The following is a 21,203-nucleotide window of genomic DNA, read 5'->3' as shown; positions in this document are numbered from 1 at the left end:
GTTGGGAGCAGGCTTTCATTTGAAAGGCGATTTGTTAGAATAGCTTCCAGGGAATAAGCGAGTCTACAAGTTCAATAATCGAAGGTAAAATGAGTTGTTTAGTGATTTCTTCCTGTTCTTTTTGTCTATTAACTTTTGTTACAGAAAATGTGATTTGTGTGATTCTTATTGGTTGTGTTTCAAAATTTTTGGAAGAATAACGAATTAATTGTTTAAAAACTTAATCTTTTGTTCTTTGATATGAGTTTTTCAATGAAAGTAAAATGCCTTGAAATCTTTTCTATTTCCTCTCCAAACATCAATGCGTCATAGTTGATAATGATAAAAAAAAAACACTTATAAACTATATGTCTATCTGTACTCTATAAATGTAGTTCGTTTGAAAATTATTTTGTTTTACCATTATTATTATTATTTTGTATGAAGGAGAGTAAATATTTATTTATTAAAAGAACGTTAATTGAAAAATGTTCGAATAATTTAATTTTTCAGAGTGAGCCAAAAACGAATTCATTACTTAAAATTGGAAAATTAGCACTTTAAACACATAACCATACAAAGAAAAAAATTTCTGGAAAAATTAACTTACTGCATGGTAAGGACATTTCTGATAAAAACTAAACTATAATTCTGGTTAACATTGCAAAACCAAAATTGTCGGCATTTAAATATTCATTTGGTAATTTTGCTGTTTATATGGTAACGGTTTACCGGTAATTCAGGTTTTCAAAATTGCAGTTCTTATTACCATACATTTAGTAAAAAATACAAAACTGAATAGTTAATTTAATGAAATAAATGTTATGTTATGCTCTAAGGCAGTGATTCTCAACCTTTTTTTGGGGCGGCACACTTTGAACGATTTCGAAATTTGACGATACACAATAAAAAAAATTTGTTTAAAAGTTGTTTACTTACACTGTGTTAAATAGTTTGTGATAATAATTTTGAATGTGAAATAAAATAATATGTACTACAAAAGCACGTTTATTAAGAGATAAATTATTTCTTTCGACTAATTTTTTATTAGTTAGTAACAGTTATTTATTTTTTTTGTTAGTCATTGTTAGCTTGTTTTCTATAGTTATTAACTGCTAGTTTTTTTACATTGTTATTTTTTTGTAATTTCTTGTTTAAATAGTTTTTTTGCTAATTAATTTTAAGCTTATTTTTTTGTTAGTTAATTATCCTTCGTAAATTTGCTTTTATAACTATAAATTGCATAGCTTACTTCAATGAATAGCTTTTATTTCTATTTGAAAGTTAATATTTAGCTTTTTTTCTTTTGTTAATTAATAATTTTAATAGTCATTAAATTTTCTACTTATTTCAGCATTTTTTAAAATTACCAAAGACAATTCAAACTCTTCCTTCCTATTTTAACTTATTTTAAGATTGTCAGAGACAAGACAATCGCCGACAAAGATGTTCACGAGATTAAAGCCTGGAAAAATTATAAAAAGTATATATATAAATATTCAAAGTACACAAAAGTGCCGCGGCACAGTGGTTGAGAATGACTGCTCTAAGGTATCATGATAAAATTGCCAAATTTTATTACATATATTATAAAACGATATTTTCTTGTTATTTTTACGAAAAATTATTACCAAAGCACTTTGAAAAAAAATTACCAAACTTTTTGATGTTCTCAAAGAATCAGAAACACGGTATATTTTACTAAATTCTGGTCGTTTTGATTATACTTTTTTTCTCAGGGCATTATGAAGAGAAAGTACATTAATTTGCAATTAAAGTTTTCAAAATAACTCGCGCAATGCAAGTGAAGTAGTCAGTCAGTATTTTAATCGACAAAAACTTAACAACATATGATAAAGCAGTAACGTTGACGAATTATTTAGAAAATTACAGCGTTTTTCAAACCAACTAATACTTGACTATGTCGAATTACAATGTGTCAAATTAATTTTAACTATAAAAGAACTATTTTAATGCGACAAAAAATTTAACTTAATTGCTGATACTTGAGCTTCAAAAGACAATAGTTGGAGCTGATAATAGACCACTATCGTGATTCTATCTTTAAAATTTGAGTGGAAAGCTATCTGTCATGCTCAAAATGACAAAGTCAGACAAGATCTATTAGACCGTTAACCCAAAATTGAGAACCAGAAAGAGAGATAGGTCTTCTCTGGAAAGACCCAAGCAGTCCAGGACGTGTTCTGCAGAGGCCTGCTGAGCTTGACATTTAGAGCAGATTACGAAGTTCTTCTGCCCGCAAAGAATGGGAGATTATTTGTGTAACCACTTGCCAATCAAGAAAATGCCGTTCGTGATACTCTGTCACAGTTTGTAAAGTGATCAATTTAAAGTTTAGAGTATTTTAGTTTAAGAGTCAAATTTAACCGTATAATATTTATGACTTTTCTTATACAAACCTATTGTAGTAATATACTAACAATTTTAAAATATTTACAACAATTAATCCTTACAATAATATTTTCGGCTTCGAAAAGTATGGACCAGCTGCAGTTTCTACAACCACATTCTACAGAAATGTTTCAATGTGCTTCAACTAGGATTTCACGGCGAAGGGACAGTTAAAAATTTCATTTCAACACTGGTATTTTTATGATAAATTATCATAAATTCATATTTCAGGCATAGCAACATTTGCAAACATTATTGTGACAAATGCATTATTTAACTTTTTGCATCACGTACGGAGGAATAAACCAGTGGAATCACCCCATGTCAGATTTAATTCATTATTTCCGCAAAACAAATGGGGCAAAAATTTAAAAAATAGTTAACTTTGAACTAAAAAATACTTTTTGTTAACTTCCAATTGATAAGATATTTATAACATTTCTACATATTTCTTAAGACAGAAAATTATTCTGATTCTCTTTGGTGGAGCAACATTTCAGTAAAATAAAAAGTGTCATGAAGGGACAATAAATGGTAATTTTTTCCTATTTCTTACAGATTAATCCTTGCATCGTAATTTATACTTCAAACGAAAAGTAATAACAGAAAATAGCAAATCGACATTATATAGTTTACTCGTTTTTTACTAATTCTTCATTATAGATGACACAAAATCAAATCATGCAAAAAAGAGAAACAAAGCCCTTTTATTTTAATATCAGTTTTCGTCCACGCATATTTAACAGCAATTAGATTTAAATAATATTTTCTGACACAAGATTAATAATTGATTATATTCAAAACAAAACACTAAGAGTAATCCATTTCTGAACATAAATACACGGATAAAAAAAAATCTGGTAAAAATTACCGTATTTTATGGTAACGGAATTTCTGGTAAAGAAATAATATCGGTTAATACAACCAAAACATATGGTATTCAAGCCATTCATTTGATAATTTGTCCCTTTACATTTTAGCGCTTCATAAGAAAGTCTGATTTTCAAAATTATTGTTCTCATTACCGCACTATTAGTAAAAAATACAAAACTGAAAATTAAATTTAACCGAATTAAAAACTTTTACGACATTCACTATGACATGAAGATAAAATTAACAAACTGTACCACAATTTCCAAAATTTATCACATATTACAAAACCCTTTTTTATTGTTAATTTTTTCCAAAATTATTAACAAAGCGCTATGGTAAAAGTTACCTAGCTTTTTTTAGGTTCTCACACAGCCGGAAATACTGTCAAGTTTACCTTATTCTTGTAGTTTTTATCTCTATCTATATGTAGGATGAAGCTAAAAAGAACATTGATAAAAATGCTTTTAGCTTTGTTATTGTGCATTATTAAAATTATAAGCACCATAAAAATACAAGGGATATCAACCAATTTTTATAAGCTAAATGAATAAAAATGAATATAAAGCTCTAAAACACCGGTGGATCATTGATTGTCGCTTAAAACCATTTGAAGTTTATTTGAATTTAGTCAATATTGCAGACTAAATGTGCCACAAAATCTGCAGCAGATTCAATCTGGTGAACATGGGGGTTAGAGAAGAAGCCATTTCGACTAATCCATCTTCAGCGCTCCTCTGTATCCATCCATATTCTAGCGGGTTATGATGGCATTTACGACCATGAATTGTTACACAATCCTCAATTTTTATTGCTCTTCTCTAAAAGTTTGTTGCTACATTTTTGAGACATCCAGCACATTCACAACTTGTACAACATACATCTGTCTTTAATACGGTCTTTGTTGATTTAACAAAGATAATTGTATCTAATATGGACATTACTTTCCAATCTGCATACGTGGTAAGTTTTTAAAATCAGCCAGTAACGGTTGAATTTTATTAAAATCGAAAGGCGTTTTAAAAACGTTATTAAGGAAAGAATAAGGAAGTTGGAAAGTAAGAGAATCAAAGTGTATTTCAATTTCAAATCAAACCGCCCTGTCTTTCCCTTCATGCAAAATAACGACGGGACCTAAACTAGATTACTATCACAGAGATTCCCAAGCCTCGGAGCATATCATCTAATTCAAGCTGTAAGTAGACTCATTAACAGAGAACACGATCATTATTACAAAAGCGACAGAAATCCTTTCCGGGACGACCCTTAGCTACAGATCGTAAATGCACGTTTTAACCACCATGTTCGCGAAATTAAAGGCTTCTCATCACAGAAAGCAGCCCACGGCGACACTCTAAACCCTTTCCTTACGAATTGCTATTCAAAGCATTTAAATATTTATGGTTTTATTCCCTACAGTAGTCGCCTTTCCCTCTCTAATCATTTCACTTGCCGAAAGTTCTCCCCCCCCTTCCCATCCCAAGAACCCCTCGGTATTCGACACGCAAATGTTAAGTATGAGAGGACGTTAACAAATCTTAACACACTCTCTTTGTCTCTTTAAAAGATGTAAAACACTCTGGGCAAACAACAAATCCAACAACATCCCCGTGCGAGTTTCTGTAACTAGAAAATTAAGGTGCATTTTACGGTGGCTTGGCCGTAAACAAACTTGAAAGTACAGCCTAAGGCTTAATCAACTGCAAACTTATTCAGTTAGCTGAGTTTATGTCCCACAGCAAATGGAACGGAACTATAAAACTAGTAATTCTGTTGTTGCTTTCATCACGCGTATATGAAATTGGTTTGGAAGCAAAATTGAAAAAAAAAAAAAAAACATGTCCGTTTTAGCATTAAGTAAATATAACTGCTGGTATAGAATTTTTATTTAGAAAACTTATGAGGGCTTCAACTGAAACACACAAGCCTTAGAAATTGGGTGTCTAAGCTTACACATTTTTTTGTTATTTTTAGAATTTGTAGAATTTTAATAAAAATTGTCTTATAAAACCACAAAAAAAGTTTTAAAAATTAATTTTTTTAAAAAATTGAATTTTAACAAAACAAATCAGTTCCAAATTAAATAATGTGCCATTTGTTTATAAGTATTTTTTTCAGTTTGTTTTATTCAACAAGCTTGTTTAGTTTGACATTCCTACTAAGCGCTAATATCTCCGGCCTATACATCGCAAATCGAAAAGATTAAAAAAATTCTTGTAAATAAAACTAATTCTTATAAAAATAGTATGTAATTATTTTTATTTGTAGTTCCAAGAGAACAAAATATATTTAAAAAAAAATCCCTATCACTTCTTTCAAATCTACTGATCTATTTCTTATGTGCTGTAAGATACAATAAAAATTTTTATGCAACGTTAAATTTATGTTTTTACATGTTAAAAACAGCTTATTTATTTTCAATAAAAAAAAGTTATAATTTTAAATTGCGGTTACGCAAAACCTATTGGTTGATTTTTTCTAAATTTTAACTTTTCTTCCTATAAAAGAACTATTTCAACGAAAGGCAAATATTTATATACCTTGTAATTAAAATTGATCATTGAATAAAATAAAAAATTAGCACTTTTGCTGCGAAGAAATTATTTTTAGGTAAGCAAGTTTATAAATGACTGCAAAGAAATATCTCATTTGTCCTATTAATTCCAAAGCAAAAAACATCGTATTAATAAAAATAACATTTTGACAATAATTCAGGAACTTATAGGGAGCCTCTTTTTTGAACCTCGTTTTAAAAATTTTGACTACGACCCCTCATAATTCAAAAGAACGGAAGGAACTTTTTGGTTCAAATACGGTTTCACCAACATTAGTAATTTAAAACGTAAAGAATTGAAGAAAAAAAAGAGCAGATAAACCAAGAATAAACCACTAAGCTTCCAATAGTAAAAATTATTTCGAAAAATCTAAATGCAAATAAATTGCCTCCATTACCCAATGGGATTATAATCCTGCCCTAATTTGTTTAAATTTGAGAATATTTTCTAGCATTTGAAGGTTGAAATTTTACTCTTGGTTTATCTGAACTCACATTCATCCATACTTTGAATTCTAAATTATTAATATAGGGGAAACAGAATTTGCTAAGAGAAGACCATTGAACTTGTGTATCAGAAGAAAATATGTTCTGTCTCTACTTGATTTCTAATGACAATTGATTTAATGTGAGATTGGGTATACATATAGTCTGGCAAATATAATGTAAAGGTACCAATATCTTTCATATAGCATCATGACATTGGCTGTCTGGTCGTGCGTCGCTCTATATTTCAATTCGGACTATGATTAACGATATAATAAATGAAGGTCTGATGCCTGACATTGATATATTAAGCGTTGGTACCAATGAAAAACTTATTTTCCAGAACGACAACGCAACAATCGTCTAATGGTCGTGCTCCAGAAATATCTAGAAAGCGAAGATATTCAATGCCTCGCATTACCAGCACATTCTGCATATTTGAATTCAATTGAAAATGTTTAGCATACTTTTGTTAGATTATCTCATGGATAAACCCCAACAAAGATGCCCTAATCACTACACTGATAAAACAATGGGATAAATTACCCTAACAGCTGCTGAATAATGTTTGCAAAGCATAACACAACGTGACAAATCTTACCTAACCCTCTATGGTGAACATATCTCGTGTAGACATCTTATTCTAGAATTCCAGTGGATGATAAAAGAAGTTTTTTTTCCTTTCACACATTTAACACACAATAAAAAATTACAATTTCGTCCCCTTAATACATTTCAGCACTCTCTGGTTTTCATAGTAAGATAAATTATTCTAATTGTAAGGTCTGCCATTATTTTACTTCACTTGGCATGCAAAAGCAATTGCTTTTCCTGCGCTTTATATCAACCCTTAACAATCGTCCACTAGCGTATACTCTTAAAATATTGCAAATGCTTAGAGTTCATTGTTTGAAATTTTAGGTAAAACAGGTTTAATAATCGTTTGGAAAAAAAATCTTCTCATTCGCTCAAATTAAATCCATTTATATAATCAAAAATATAAAACTAATCAAATGAACAAATAACATTAAGAAATTGAAGTTTTGTTCAATTGTTCAGAAGCATGTCGTTCTTATAGTGAGACAATATTTTTCAGATTTTGAATATCCATACTCTTATATTTAAAGATTCAAGAAACAATGAACATTTATTTTAGGGAGGAAATTAAAACGTTTTTAAACATTGTGAGAGGGGTATGTATTTTTAATACATTGAAAAAGTTTTACTTTTTATGTGATTCCTGCGTTTTTGTAATCATTTGCGTCATATCTGTATCTAATTTTCTTTTTGCTAGCATTTGTGACATGGGGCATATATATGTATACCTGTGTTTTTATTTAGTTTCTGAAAGTATTGAGCCATGTGGTCTTTTATAGAGAGAAAATCGTCTTAAATAACAATGAGATAACAATGCATGGACCAAGTTGCTTTTGAATATCATGTATTTGTTCTATTTCTTAAAAAGTAAAACTGCGAAAGTTTTCTTCGCTTTCTTTTATCGAAAACTCTTTTATAAAAGTCAAAGCAAGTTTTAAAAAAAAAAATTCTTTCATAATCTTCAACTTAAAAATTGTCACCTTAAATATTCATTAAATAAAGCAAAAATATATCCTGCCTAATTAACAATTGAAATTCTCAAAAATGATGTAAATTGCTTTTGCTAATTGCCCGATGGCCCATTAAAGAAACTGACTGAGGTGAAAAAAAGCAGATAAAAATTTTCAACAATAAAAAGTACCGCTAATTGCTGTTCCAATTCGTTTAAATAAAAAATAATAACGATTTTAAAATACTTGTTATCTTTGATAGAAAAGAAGAATCTCTGGATAGAAGCAATTTGCTGAAAGCAGGAAAAAAAGTGAACATTTTTTTCTTCTATTTTTAAAGTATTCCATCTATTTTAAACATTAATTAATTTCCTAGGGATTGACATGCATTCTTTGCTAATTAAACTCACGCTTCAATATCAACTCTAATTACTGGTACTAAAAAACTCCATGTTTATAGAAATTATTAAAAATCAGATGAAAACGTCAAGTGAGAGTGTGTATTAAAGGTTACATATTCATCTGATTTAGCCTGGGGTTAAAAAGTAAGATTTCTTAAAAACTCAATTTAAGTTAAATTATCTGAAGAAACTCTTTTTTAAATCTGCCAATAAATATTTTTAATGAAAAAAAAACAGGATTTCTTTAAAAGTTAATTTTTTATTTCACTAAATAAACGAAATCTGACTTGAAGAGAGTACAAATAAAACATTTATTTGCTTTCTATGTCTTTTATACTTTCTATTTCACACTCATATTATTATTTAATTTAATTTTAGTTAAGATATTTAATTTATAGCTTTTTAGTTATAAGCACGAAGAAATAATGAGGACGATCATATTTAAGTCATCATAAAATTTTTTTAATACGTACGGCTACCAGAGCCCTCTAGCAATATTAAAAGAAAATTGTTATTTCATAATGCAAATTGAAAAAGAGTTGATACTCTACAATTTATAATTTAGTGTCACTGCAATACACCGAAGAGCCATTACATTATGACCACCCTGCTAATAACATGTAGGACCACCTTTAGCCCTCAAAACTGCTAGCACCCGCCGTGGTATTGATTCCACAAGGTACTGATTGGTAGTCTGACGTATCTGGTACCAAGCACTCACCAACTGGTCCTGCAATTCCCTCACATTGCGAGGGGGTAGCGTGGCAGCACGAATTTGGTTTTCCAAGCAGGACCACAAATGCTCTATTGGATTAAGGTCAGGTGAATTTGTGGGGTGGGGGGGAGACATGACTTGAAAATCACTGGAATGTTCCTCGAACCAATCCATGACGATTCGACCCTTATGACATGGTGCATTATCCTGTTGGAAAACACCATCCCCCGCAAGAAAAACTGTTGCCATGTATGGGTGAACCTGGTCTGCAACTATGTTCAAGTAGCTTACGGACGTCAGGGATTGTTCTATGAGGATTATGGGTCTTAATGTGCCCCATGAAAACATTGTTCCTGGGCGAGAAACCATGAAAACCTGGTCGAGCCCATTGTTATAGGTGGAGGGTGGTCATAATGCAATGGCTCTTCAGTGTATTTCGATTTGCTCCTGTAGGGTTACATCATGAACGATAATGCTTAAAGTCTATCCACTCAAAAATCATCGCGAAACTTTTCTTAAAGTTTCTCCTCGTCCAATGGACAGCTGTGGTCTGTAGAAACATTAAAGGAAGCTGTTTGCACATGCTGTAGGTCTGAATATTTGACATTCTATGGTAAATTAAAATAATATCTCGGTCACAATTTTATTTACTTAGCACTAAAAAAAAATCTCGTAAAATTACCGTACTATTTAGTAATGACATTTTTAATACTAATGAATAAAAAACATAGCACTGGCTAATAAAATCAAAATATACTTACTTAATGAAACATTCATATGATAATCTTTTGGTTCGTATAGTAACAGTTCACCGAAAAATTTACTTTTCAAAATTATAGTTCTGGATCTTTATCAGGACCAACAATTTAACATAATAAAACTTCATTAAAACGGGAAAGTAATAACTTGTATACTTTAATTTAGTAATTTCCGACCCTGTGTTATTGATAATTTTTTTGAAAGAAAAGGAAAAAAAATCAGTATCAACAAACAATTTAATTCGAATTCCAACCGAGTATCAATCAATTTAATTTAATTCGAATTACTTATCCAACAGTTTACACCATCAAGACAAATTACCACACATTTAATAATCATTACAAAACTGGAAAGTTAATTTAACCGAATAAATGGTTTTAATGCATGATCTTAGATATCATGATAAAATACAGAATGTTACAACATTTTAACTCATTTACTACCACACATATGGTAAGAACTATATTTTTTTTGTTAACTTCACCAAAATTTTTACCAAACCGCTTCAGTAAAAATTACCGATGTTTCCATAAACCGAGAAACATGGTAAATTTTACTGTAGTTTCAACCATACATTTTTCCTCAGTGCAGTAGGATTATATTTACAGTATGACTGAATAATACTTTTTTTTCTTCCTTTTTTTAAATTCTGAAGTTGAGTTTTTTCTTGTAGCTTAATTTCAATAAAAATGATTAGGTAAACAATAAGGATAGGATTGCTTGATTTTACATTAGTATTTCGAAATCTTTTCATACTGTGCAGTTGTGTAGATATATAAATTTTTTTAATGAAATCCATATCTTTATCTTACATTCAATATATATTAGTTCTATTTAGTAAAACGTGTTTCTGTTATATTTTTTTATTTACATCTGTTTATTTCATTTTGTCATATGATAATTTCTTCTTTCTTACCCCTTCTGCAGAGGATCAATATTGCAATGCCTTCGGATTTTTCTTAGGATGTTTCTCAGACCATCGCCAATAGCCCATTGTGCAGCTCTAGTGTGACGTAAATAAAATACCAACCTATCCGAACGTCGTCGTCATTGGAAGAATGGATCAATTATGTGTACTTTGCCGTGATTTCAAATTGAAGACTAAAATAGCTGTGATTTGCTGTGCTGAAGGTATATTAACAGAGCTAATTGAACTGACTTACAGTAGGAAACTAACAGAGTTAATTTCACTAACCGAGCCATTGTCAATGTTGATATCTGGCCATACAAACCAATCTTGGCGAATATACGCCGGTAAAATAATGGTTTCAAATGATTTCATTCTGTGTTACACATATCGTGCGCGAGAATTACATGCCAACATTCAAAGTGCAAGTGCAAATTAAGCGAAACACTGATTTTTCAATTATACTTAAGCATTAGTTTCCTAGATAACTGAATATCCTTTTCTCCATAAATAATAATTATATGCATGCTAAAATTATTTTGTTTTTTTATGGTACTCTACTACCTTATACTTAGCAAAGGGTACCTTATGCCAATAACTACCTTGGGGTTATGGGTTACCGACCAAAATACCTAAGGGACCAGTCTGGCCCCTCCCCTCATTCTAGGTATAAAGTTCTATATAATACGTTTCTATGACACTAACACATGCATGATTAAATAAGCACCTAAATTGGTTCAAATTATGATAAGTCAAAAATACTCAACACTTTCAGTAAGTTATTTTTTGAATTACAGAGCAACAAAAAGCGAAAAAAGTCGAATAGGCCCTATCCGTTAATCTAGTGTTAAACGTTCACATTTATATTATGAGCTTAATATTTAAACTTCATACAACTCACAAATTATTTCCTTAATCTGGAAATATTTTATACAAGGTATCTTTTTTTTTCTTCCAAAAAGGAAGCTTTTACAAAATTAAAAATTAAATGCATAGAATAATACAAACAATCTTTCAGAAACATGCATCAACTCACTTTCTCTTCACAATTCCAGTTTTCACCTGAACTTTGACATTATAGTTAAGAATCATTAGAGATTGAAATGATTTTAAAAAATCAATAATATTCATTTTTTTTTCGTTTTAGAGCAATTTATTGTTTCATCATTAATATCTTAGAATCAAGAAAAAAATATCATAAACCACTAGAAATTCCGAAGCTTCTTTTTAATAAAGTAATCATAAAATGACTACTCGTTAAACAAAATACTTTTATAAAACTACGTTGGGCTTTTTCTTTTGTATTTTAAATGCAGAACTAAATCACTATCAATCAACTAGCAACGCAATGAATATTCCATCCCATTAGCTGCATTTTTTATCCATTTAAGATATCTTTTGATAAAAATAACATTAATTTGATGTTTGCGAATGATAAATTTGCACATTGTTCTGAAGCGAAAATTTTAAACCGCCAGCTAAAGAAAAGTGTATTAAATAGAACCCACAATGGACCATTTACTGCAAGAAGAAAGAAAACTAATATTTCCCGCCGAAGAATTAATAAAAAACACGCCAAATCGAAAGAAAGAACGCCGTTTCCGCCTAAATACCTGATTAAATATTTATTTTAACAGGAAAAAAATGAAAACATCAATGGGCTTAATTAAGGAACGGGAAGACAAGTGTTATAAATCACAGGCTAAAACCAATTTAATAAGCCAGAAGCGTCAGTATATTTCAGTTTGAGATGGCTAAATTTGAAGATAATGACTTTAACTTGCAAAGAACGAAATTTCAGAACTGTCTCGTGAAATTCTTTTATGAACTTTTATTAATGTTTCCCATGTTCTGTAAAATATCTTTTTAATGTAAACTTTTAACGAAACAAACTAGTAGGTTGTAATGTTACGCTAAGCTATTATTTATTAGTTTTTCACTGAAGAGTGAAAAATGATTCAAAAAATAAACTTCACAGTCATAAATTCCCGGCTGTTTTTAAAATATGAATGCATAGTATTTGAAATCATAAAATGATTTTATGCAAGAGAATTGATACATGGAATCCAAGTGAATGATTGACCACTACCGTAGTTAAAAAAAATAAAGTAAGGAAGAAACATGAGATTCAGATTAATTTTATCAAGTTAATGGTTTATGTAACGTTTTGCACGTATACGCAGCTTGCCATTAAGATTACTGCACTTGGTAGCAATGTAAATAACTTAATAATAGTTATTGGACGCATTATAATGGTAAGAGCAAGTGGCTAAATTTGTTGCAATTTAGGGCGTATAGATGTTGAGAAATCAGTACCAAAAGTTGCCACCTCTGACAGAAATGCTGATTTGTGCCAAGCGTTTTAAGTAAACACTGCAGCCATTAAAATAGCTACACCTGATAAAAATGAAAATATCAGAATGGTATTTTTGGACACATACATTATAGTGGAAAGAGCAAGTGGTTAAATTTTCAGGCAATTAGGGCTGATAGATGTTGAGAAATCAGTACCGAAAGTTATCCCCTCTGCAGAAATAACAGCAGTTTGGATAAGGAGTCAAACGGATATTGCATACCAATTTCGGGATCACAGGCAATACAGCTTTAGCACTATGGCACAGTTTAACACAGTAGTAAATGAGTCGTGGCGAATCTATCAGTGTGGGTGATAGACCAGTATGACAATGCAGAATGTAAGTTGACAAAATGCCCTCTCCATGATGCTTCCAAGCAAGGATGTATCCAGCATGGCTTTAAGAACCGACCCAGCACTCGTTCGAAGAGATGATGCACCGCCATTCATGTGTTCAGATTGGTAATTTATCAATTCGCTAAAGGTTATGCTGTCTATGATGCAGAGTCAAGGGCAGCAGAAGCCTTGGATTCAACACTGAAGTCCATATTGCTACAAAAGTTGTCAAAATATTTGAGCACAAACTTGTTGTCATGCCAACGACTACATTTTCTATATTTAGATTTTGTTATGCAGTCGAGCGACTCCTTGTGGTTATGCAGATAAGATAAGATCTTCTTGGTTTTTGGTTGTGGCGGCTCACTGGAATCTAGAACAACCGTTGCATATGATCGTCCTGAACCCATCAATGCCATATTCTATTGACAGTTGTAGTATCTTCCTTAATCAAAGTCAGACACTTTCTGGAACGCATTTCGTTTTCTTACACGAAGCATTACAACAATTTAAGACGAAAATAACGTTCAAATGCGAATTGCGTAACAGAAAGTTGCTGTTGAAAATTTGTACATTGTAAGAGTTATTTATAAAAGTTAAGTAAAATTTTTATGCATCAAAAATTGCACGTAAAGAGCTACATGAAAACTAAGATAATTCTAGCATATTAAGAGGGAACATCAATAAATTTGAGATTAATAGCTTTTAGCAGCGATTTAATTATCTCTTTTTTTTTTGCACAGTGCACCAAACTTTACTTTTTTCTTTACAAAGGAGTCCTATATTCTAACATCAATGCAGCTGTTTATTTATTTACAAATTAAATTAACCGAAATTTAAAAGAAACTTAAATATTAATTTTAATGTAATGTATTAATTTTAATATATTAATTTTTGATTTAATTATTTTTTTGTCTTCTTTTAGCAATCAGTTAAGGTTTGGATTGGATTTATCAAAAAAAAAGTAGAATTTGGTTCCTTTAAAAATTTCACATCTTATTTTTTAGAGAAATCTGAAGCAACGGCAAATTAAACTTTTAAGTTTAGATAATAAGAACTAAGAGCAATTTTACACGAAAACAAATAACAAATCAATTTCAGTTGAATTGTGTTGTCTTCGAGTTGCCTATTACTTCAAAGTTTTTGTCGATAAATTGTCGCGGAAAATAACCTATTGCTAAATTTTCCGTACTTAATGATTTTTTTCAACGATGACTTAATAACAATCAATCAAATTACTTAATTATTTAAACTAAACCTATACTTACTCGTTCATAGTTACTTCTCGGGTTGATTCCCCAAAATCAACCATTTTTTCTAATATTGGAGACTTCTGAGCTGGCAGTTCCAATTCTGAAAGAAACAACACACATTGATATAATAAAACAAATCTATCTAGTTATAACAAACTGAGAAAAAATATGATAAAAACTGCGAAAATACAGTAAAATTTACTGTGTTTTCTGGCTTTTGGGGAACATCAAAAGCTCGGCAATTTTTACCGTAGCGCTTCAATAACGATTTTGGTAAAATTGCCAATAAAATATGATTTTATAATACGTGGTAAAAGCTGATAAATGTGGTAAAATTTGGTAATTTTATCATACCTTAAAGCAAGGCATAAAAACGATTTATTCGGTAAAATTTACTTTTCAGTTTTGTGTTTGCTACTAAATGAGTAAGACGAAAAAAAACAATAATTTTGAAAATCAGAATTCCTGACAAACTGTTATTATATGAATGGAAAAATTTTAAAAAAATTAATGATTTAAATACCGTATATTTTGGTTTTATTAAACGAAACTATGTTGTTTTTTTACCAGAAATGTCATTACCGTTCAATAATTTTACCAGAATTTTTTTCTCTGTGTACCTTTGCCTCATGCTGGAGCTTTTTATTCTCATTAAAAAAAGAGCATCGAAAGATGCTGTTAAAGTAAATAAACTTACGGGGGAAAATATGTTATGAACTGTAAAGCTAATTAAATTAAATTAAGGGTCTTAACTTAGAAAAGAAATGTTTATAAAAATTTTCTTTTCAAGAACCCTATGATGGAAACTTATGTCTAATACTAAATGTATGTCAAGCCATACTAAATGTAAACGGTTTCAAAACCTTGAAACCTTGTTAGTAGTAAATAGTGAAAAAACTGCATAGCTTTGTATTCATGGTTTTATAACCATACTAAATGTAACCGGTTTCAAAACCACAAAAGTAAAAAATACGCTTTATCGTAAACTTTACGGTTAATGGGATGGATAGACTGCTACTGGTTATTTCACCGTTATTTTGGAATAGAAATTTTAACAGGGCTTAATGATTTCATGCCAGTTTAAAAGTTTTATATAATGTGAATTCTCTAGGAAGGAATTTACATTATTTCACAGATACATAGTATATTTCTAAAAGGTAACACTTGCATTTCCAGAACATTTATTTTATTTTTTAAGTGTCGTTTTATTATAAACGAAAAGTGATTTTTCTCCTAAATACTAAAAATTCTCTGGATTTTTTTCTACGACTTATTCTTCAACATTTCATCATGTAATACATTATACGTGCTTAAAGGATATATTTAACGAATAAAAAACAAAATTTTGGCCATCGAGAAAAATTTATCACCATAAATTTTCTCCTTGAATAGAGATAATATTATGAATATTGAATATTTTGCTAAATACAGATAGAATGGAAAATTTAGCTGAATAATTAATTATACGGAAAATTCTTTTAAGATTTTTCTTTCAAAAATATATATTATGATTCATGTACATGATAATTTTCAGAAAAATATTGAAGGTAATAAAAATAAGTAAAAAAAAAACAACAATTTGAGATTGATTTTTACGATTTTTTTTCACTATAATAACAGACACATTTATATAAAATGTATATGCTCATTATCACTGTGTTCGTATTTAACGTACAGAGCTTCCAGAATAAACAATAGACGCAAGAATTATAAAGCACATCTACATAGATAGAAGAGATTTTTAAAAGCTGTGAATTTAGAAAAATGTCAATGAGAAAACTATTCTTATTTGAAAAGATCTGCAATTTCAAATGAAACAATTTTTCGAATAAATCATATTTTCGAATGAATCATATTTTTGGTCGTAATATTCTGTTTTGATAATGTTTCAGGAAACGCCCATCTATGCGTGAGTCGGTGGTTTGACATTCAATAGAAATATTTTTCAATAAAAAAATTGTTGTGAAAGTAACCAGATGTTAAAAAGATGAGACTGAGTAAAAGTAAAATGTATCTAAAATGTAATCTGAGTAAAAAAAAAGTTTATATCTTATAGAAAGAGCGTGGTCTTTACAGAGCGTAACAATATTATGTTAGTTTTTTTCATTAGAAGGCTTCAAAATTTCAAATGTATTTTTCTTAAAAAAAAAAAAATATTTGATCTGTTTCTTCAATAATGCAATCGAATTTCCTATGACATTAGGAGGCTCCGCCCTCTGCTCCCACCGCTTGCTAACCCTTGTAATTGATTCATATTCATCATTGTTTCGTTCTTCTTAAGCGTCAATATTTCTCTAAAAGACAGAACATTTTTTGGTTTCAAATTATACAATCATTTTAGCTTCATATAAGAACATTTTGTTTACATGTTAATCCTAAAAAAATTTATAATTGGGTACTTGCACTTCACGAAAGAAGAAGATTACTGATACCCACACATGTGACCTTTGACGTCAGGACCAGCTGATCGCGTGTTTAAGTAGATCTGAGTTTCTCCACTAGAATGTTAATTAATCTGAAGTTAATCAAATACTGTGTCGTATCGCACATGAAATTTGCTGAAATAGAATTCTTTCTTGTCTACATCTTTTACTTAACTTAGTTTTATTATTTGTTTATGTATTTCATAGTAGCCATGATTTTTGCTTTGAGGGCTTGGCAACTTCAATGCATAATTAGTTTGTTTATGTTATACACGGCTTTGTGCCTGTCTTTGTGTTAAGTAAGAAAAATACAGTGAAAGAATTTATATCTTTGTGAAAGAACATGTAATTAAAGGGAATTAATACTTGATCTTGGCTTACTCGAAACAGAATGGAAAGAGCAGTTGCTAACGTAAGAAAATGCAACGCTTCAACAACCAATCAGGATCGAGATACCCACACTAAGTCACTTGCAGTTATCCTGTTACCAGGTTATGAAAAATAATAATCTGAACTTGGAAAAAAAAATTTAATCTTTAAGAACACAGAATGTGTGTGTGTGTCTCAATAGGAAGAAATAAATGAGAAGTAATATTACTCGTTGACGAAACTTATAACAAATCAAATTGGAAAAGCTTCTTATCGCTATTTATCAAGTTTTTTTTATTTTATTTTGAAAGTTTCACCATAAATGTTATGATTTATTCTCCATCTGTCCTCGGAAGAAAAAAAATCCTACCGGAAGTCTTGAGGTCTTCTTCTGATGTCATAGCTTTGACAGGACTATTTCTTTTTAGTGACGTCTCGGATTTGTTTGCATAGACTCGGAATACTCAGTTTTTCTGAATTAAATTTCTATGTTTTTTTTGCGAAAAAATGTGTTCCTCAGATTTTAAAAGAGAATATATTTAAAAAAGTACTTTGGGAAATTATCCTACATTGATATGCAATTACCTGATGTGGATTGACGCAATTTAGTTTACACCAGCAGAAATTCTTCTACCTGAATCTTCTACCGGAAATTAAAACTACCTCTACAAATACTACCGCCCTCTACCGTGGAGAACACGAAGCACGGTCGGGAAAAAGGTGAATATCTTGCAGAACGTAATCTCTCTGTCTCTCTTTTTTTACTAGTTTTGATTGACATCTACTCAAGAGTAAATTTATATAAAAAAAGAAATATCTCGAGAGGGAAAAATAAATTTTTTACAACAATGAATAAACAGTCAATATTTAAAGCAAAAAAAAAAAAACTGAAAAAAAAAAAGATTATTAAAAAGTATTAAAATTTGCAATAGCTTGAGCAAATAGAAATTTCGACAGAAACGTTAGTTTAAATTATAATGCAAAATGGTCTTATTAGCTCATAAAATTTAAACTCTTTAATTAGATTTTAACGGATAGTAGATCAATGAACATGTTTTTTGGCAAGTTTAACAGCTAATAAGTCTCGAACTAACAATCGAATCGTAATTTCATTTGCTCCATCGAATTCCTTATACATTTTTCTACGGACCATCGTAATTTCAAGTTCCTACGTTTTATAGTTTTTGCGCAATCAAGCAAAATATATCCCTCAAAACAGCGGCGTCAGTGGTGGCCCTTGTGACTTTTTAGGATAGAAAGAAATAAATAGAAGTATTTTTGTGGACATTAAATAAATTATCTCAAAACTAAAAGCAAATCTGTATAAATAATCTTATCAAAAATTAATAGATATAACTTTAGATATTACACTGATACTTTTTGCATAATTTACAATGACTGCAGTATTTGACAATCATTCGAAATAGACTATTAATATTTGAAGAAATCATTTGGATGTATTAAATAAAATATTGCCATAAAATTCTTTCCAAATTCGTGCCAGGAATAAAAATAGTTCCATTTCTCAATAAAAAATATTGTTTACTTGTTCCTTTAATTCTAGACACAATCCATTCCTAAATTTTTATTTTCATGCTCAGTTAATTAAAAATGCAATTGTTATTCTCGCCAAACAAAACTGTGTTGTGAATAAATATGAAAATTATCTTAATTATATGGAGCAAGTCACATTATGTATTCATGTCGAACCGTGAGAAGCATTCACTAGAATTTAAAATCTAGATTTATCACGCCGAGAAAAACAGTTATTTATAATGACTTAATATTAATGCATTGTACGCCGGAGGCGAAGCTTCGAAGCCACGTTTGGGAAAAGAAGACATAAAACTTAAATATCGATCATGAAAACAACAACTAATCAATATTCCGTTAACAGCTGTGGCTATATGAAGGTAGTTATATATCTATATTTACGAACACAAACTGAAACAATCATAAGAAAAAGGAGGGGAAAGTTTGCTTAAACAAAAAATAATGAAAAAGGGAATCGAAATAAAGTGAAGAAAATAAGGTATTAAGCCCCAAGAAAATGAACTTCCACAGATTGTATCGCGTTTTAAAAAAGGCGTTATCTGACTATACCTTTGACTGAAACGAGGTGGTGTAGAACAAAAAATACAAAATGGAAAATTGATCAATACATAAAATATTTTTTTATCTTGCCGTTTTTAGGGGAAAAGTTTTAAATGGTTGCGTTTTTGTGCGCTTTTTAAGTAATGGTTTTGTTACGGGTTTGAGAATTGGAAATTTAATCTATTGGATTTTTTTTTCAACAGCTGCCAATGCAGTTTTTGTACACATGTTTTCAAAAGACAACATTTATTGAGAAAATGATTGTCTATTGACGGACTCAAATTTTTTATTATTATTATTTTTTCTACTTTTTGTTTTTAGTAGAGTTATTTCGTTGCTTTGTAGAGGAGGAGAAGCTTTTTATATATAAGATGGTAATACTAGTTGATAACAAAACCATGACTTAGAAATGAGTCTTATCTTTGTTCTAGCAATCGATTTCAATAAAATTATTAGCAAGAACTACGACGATGTCTAGAAAAATATTGTGTGACTAAGTGACTAACTTATTATTGGAGTACATTTTTTAAATGAAAGCAGAATAAGAAAATTCTTTCTTACCAAAAAGAAGTGAGCTAATCTAGACAAAAATAAAATCATCATTCACAATTCAAACAAACATTTATTTGTGTATCTGCATTTTATACTATTAATCTTCAATGTTTTTAATTATAAAATTATTAAATACATTGAACAATTATATTATTTTCATTAAAATAATTACAACTTATTGTTTTTAATAAATTTTAAGTACTACACTATTACCTATGATGAAATAAAGTACAGTGCGATATAAATAAATAAATGACTGAATAACTTTTGATCGGATTTTCATGGACTATGAAGCAAACTTAATGGTTCCAAAGGGCGACCTCAAATATGATAATTAATTAGATGATATAAGATTTTAAGTTATAAAATCTGAGACAATCACATACTTTCCCTGAGTTAGATTTTTGATAGCTTCGCACAGTTAGATTTTTGACTTTCAAAAAATGGTCTCAATAGTTTGGTCAGAAGAACGGTCTAATGTTTAAGCCCCGTTAGGTTCATTTTACTTTAGGTGTTATTTAGAAATATTTCGAGAATTATTAAAGCGAATCTAAAACTATTTTCACAAAATTATAAAATTCGTTCAGCCGAAGATAATTTCACGTAAAAAGTAATCTTTAATAAATATTTAATTATTTTTATCACTGTATTTAATACGTTCCAAAATTTTGATTGACAAAATACAAAATTTGAATGAAATTGGTTGAATAGAACTATATTCCATAGATTTGTTAAAATTTTATAATTTTTGATTTCCCATCCACCGACTTGTTAAACTTTTGTAAATATTTTTGCCATTTAAAATTACATTATTTTAAAGGCTTCCCAAGTTTGTGTTCTTAACAATTCAGAATGCTCTCGATTTCTATTAAATAAAATAATAAATTGTCTATAATTATTGTAGTTTATTGTAATTATTGTAGAGTACAAAAACTTTTAAACTTGCTTAAAAACTTCTCGAGAAATGGCGAATTACACAAAAAGTAAAATTAACATAAAGCGGTTTAAACGTTTGACCGCTCACCTGACCAAACTAATGGGCCCATATTTTCCAGATCGCAATATATTGAGGGTCACGAATTTTAAAAAAAATTACGTTTTTTTTTTCAGGGAAAGAACGTTTTTGAGTGGGTATTTGTATCTTAAAATATAGTCTGCGCTTTTAATTTACCGTACACGCAAGAATGCATGAA

The 21,203-nt window shown here is 29.8% G+C and overlaps 1 protein-coding gene across 1 annotated transcript in view; it reads right to left on the bottom strand.

The window, feature by feature from the left end:
* LOC107442001 (inactive tyrosine-protein kinase transmembrane receptor ROR1) overlaps window positions 1–21,203 on the bottom strand; it is a 232,347-nt gene that overhangs the window by 122,481 nt on the left and 88,663 nt on the right. Inside the window, exon 2 of the mRNA XM_071185519.1 lies at window positions 14,588–14,672. Within this exon, the coding sequence (XP_071041620.1) occupies window positions 14,588–14,672 (85 nt within the window). The remainder of the gene's footprint in view (window positions 1–14,587; window positions 14,673–21,203) is intronic.

Source organism: Parasteatoda tepidariorum, chromosome 1 (assembly GCF_043381705.1).
Source record: "Parasteatoda tepidariorum isolate YZ-2023 chromosome 1, CAS_Ptep_4.0, whole genome shotgun sequence".
Lineage (NCBI taxonomy): Eukaryota > Metazoa > Arthropoda > Arachnida > Araneae > Theridiidae > Parasteatoda > Parasteatoda tepidariorum.
This window is presented reverse-complemented; position numbering and strand designations above follow the sequence as displayed.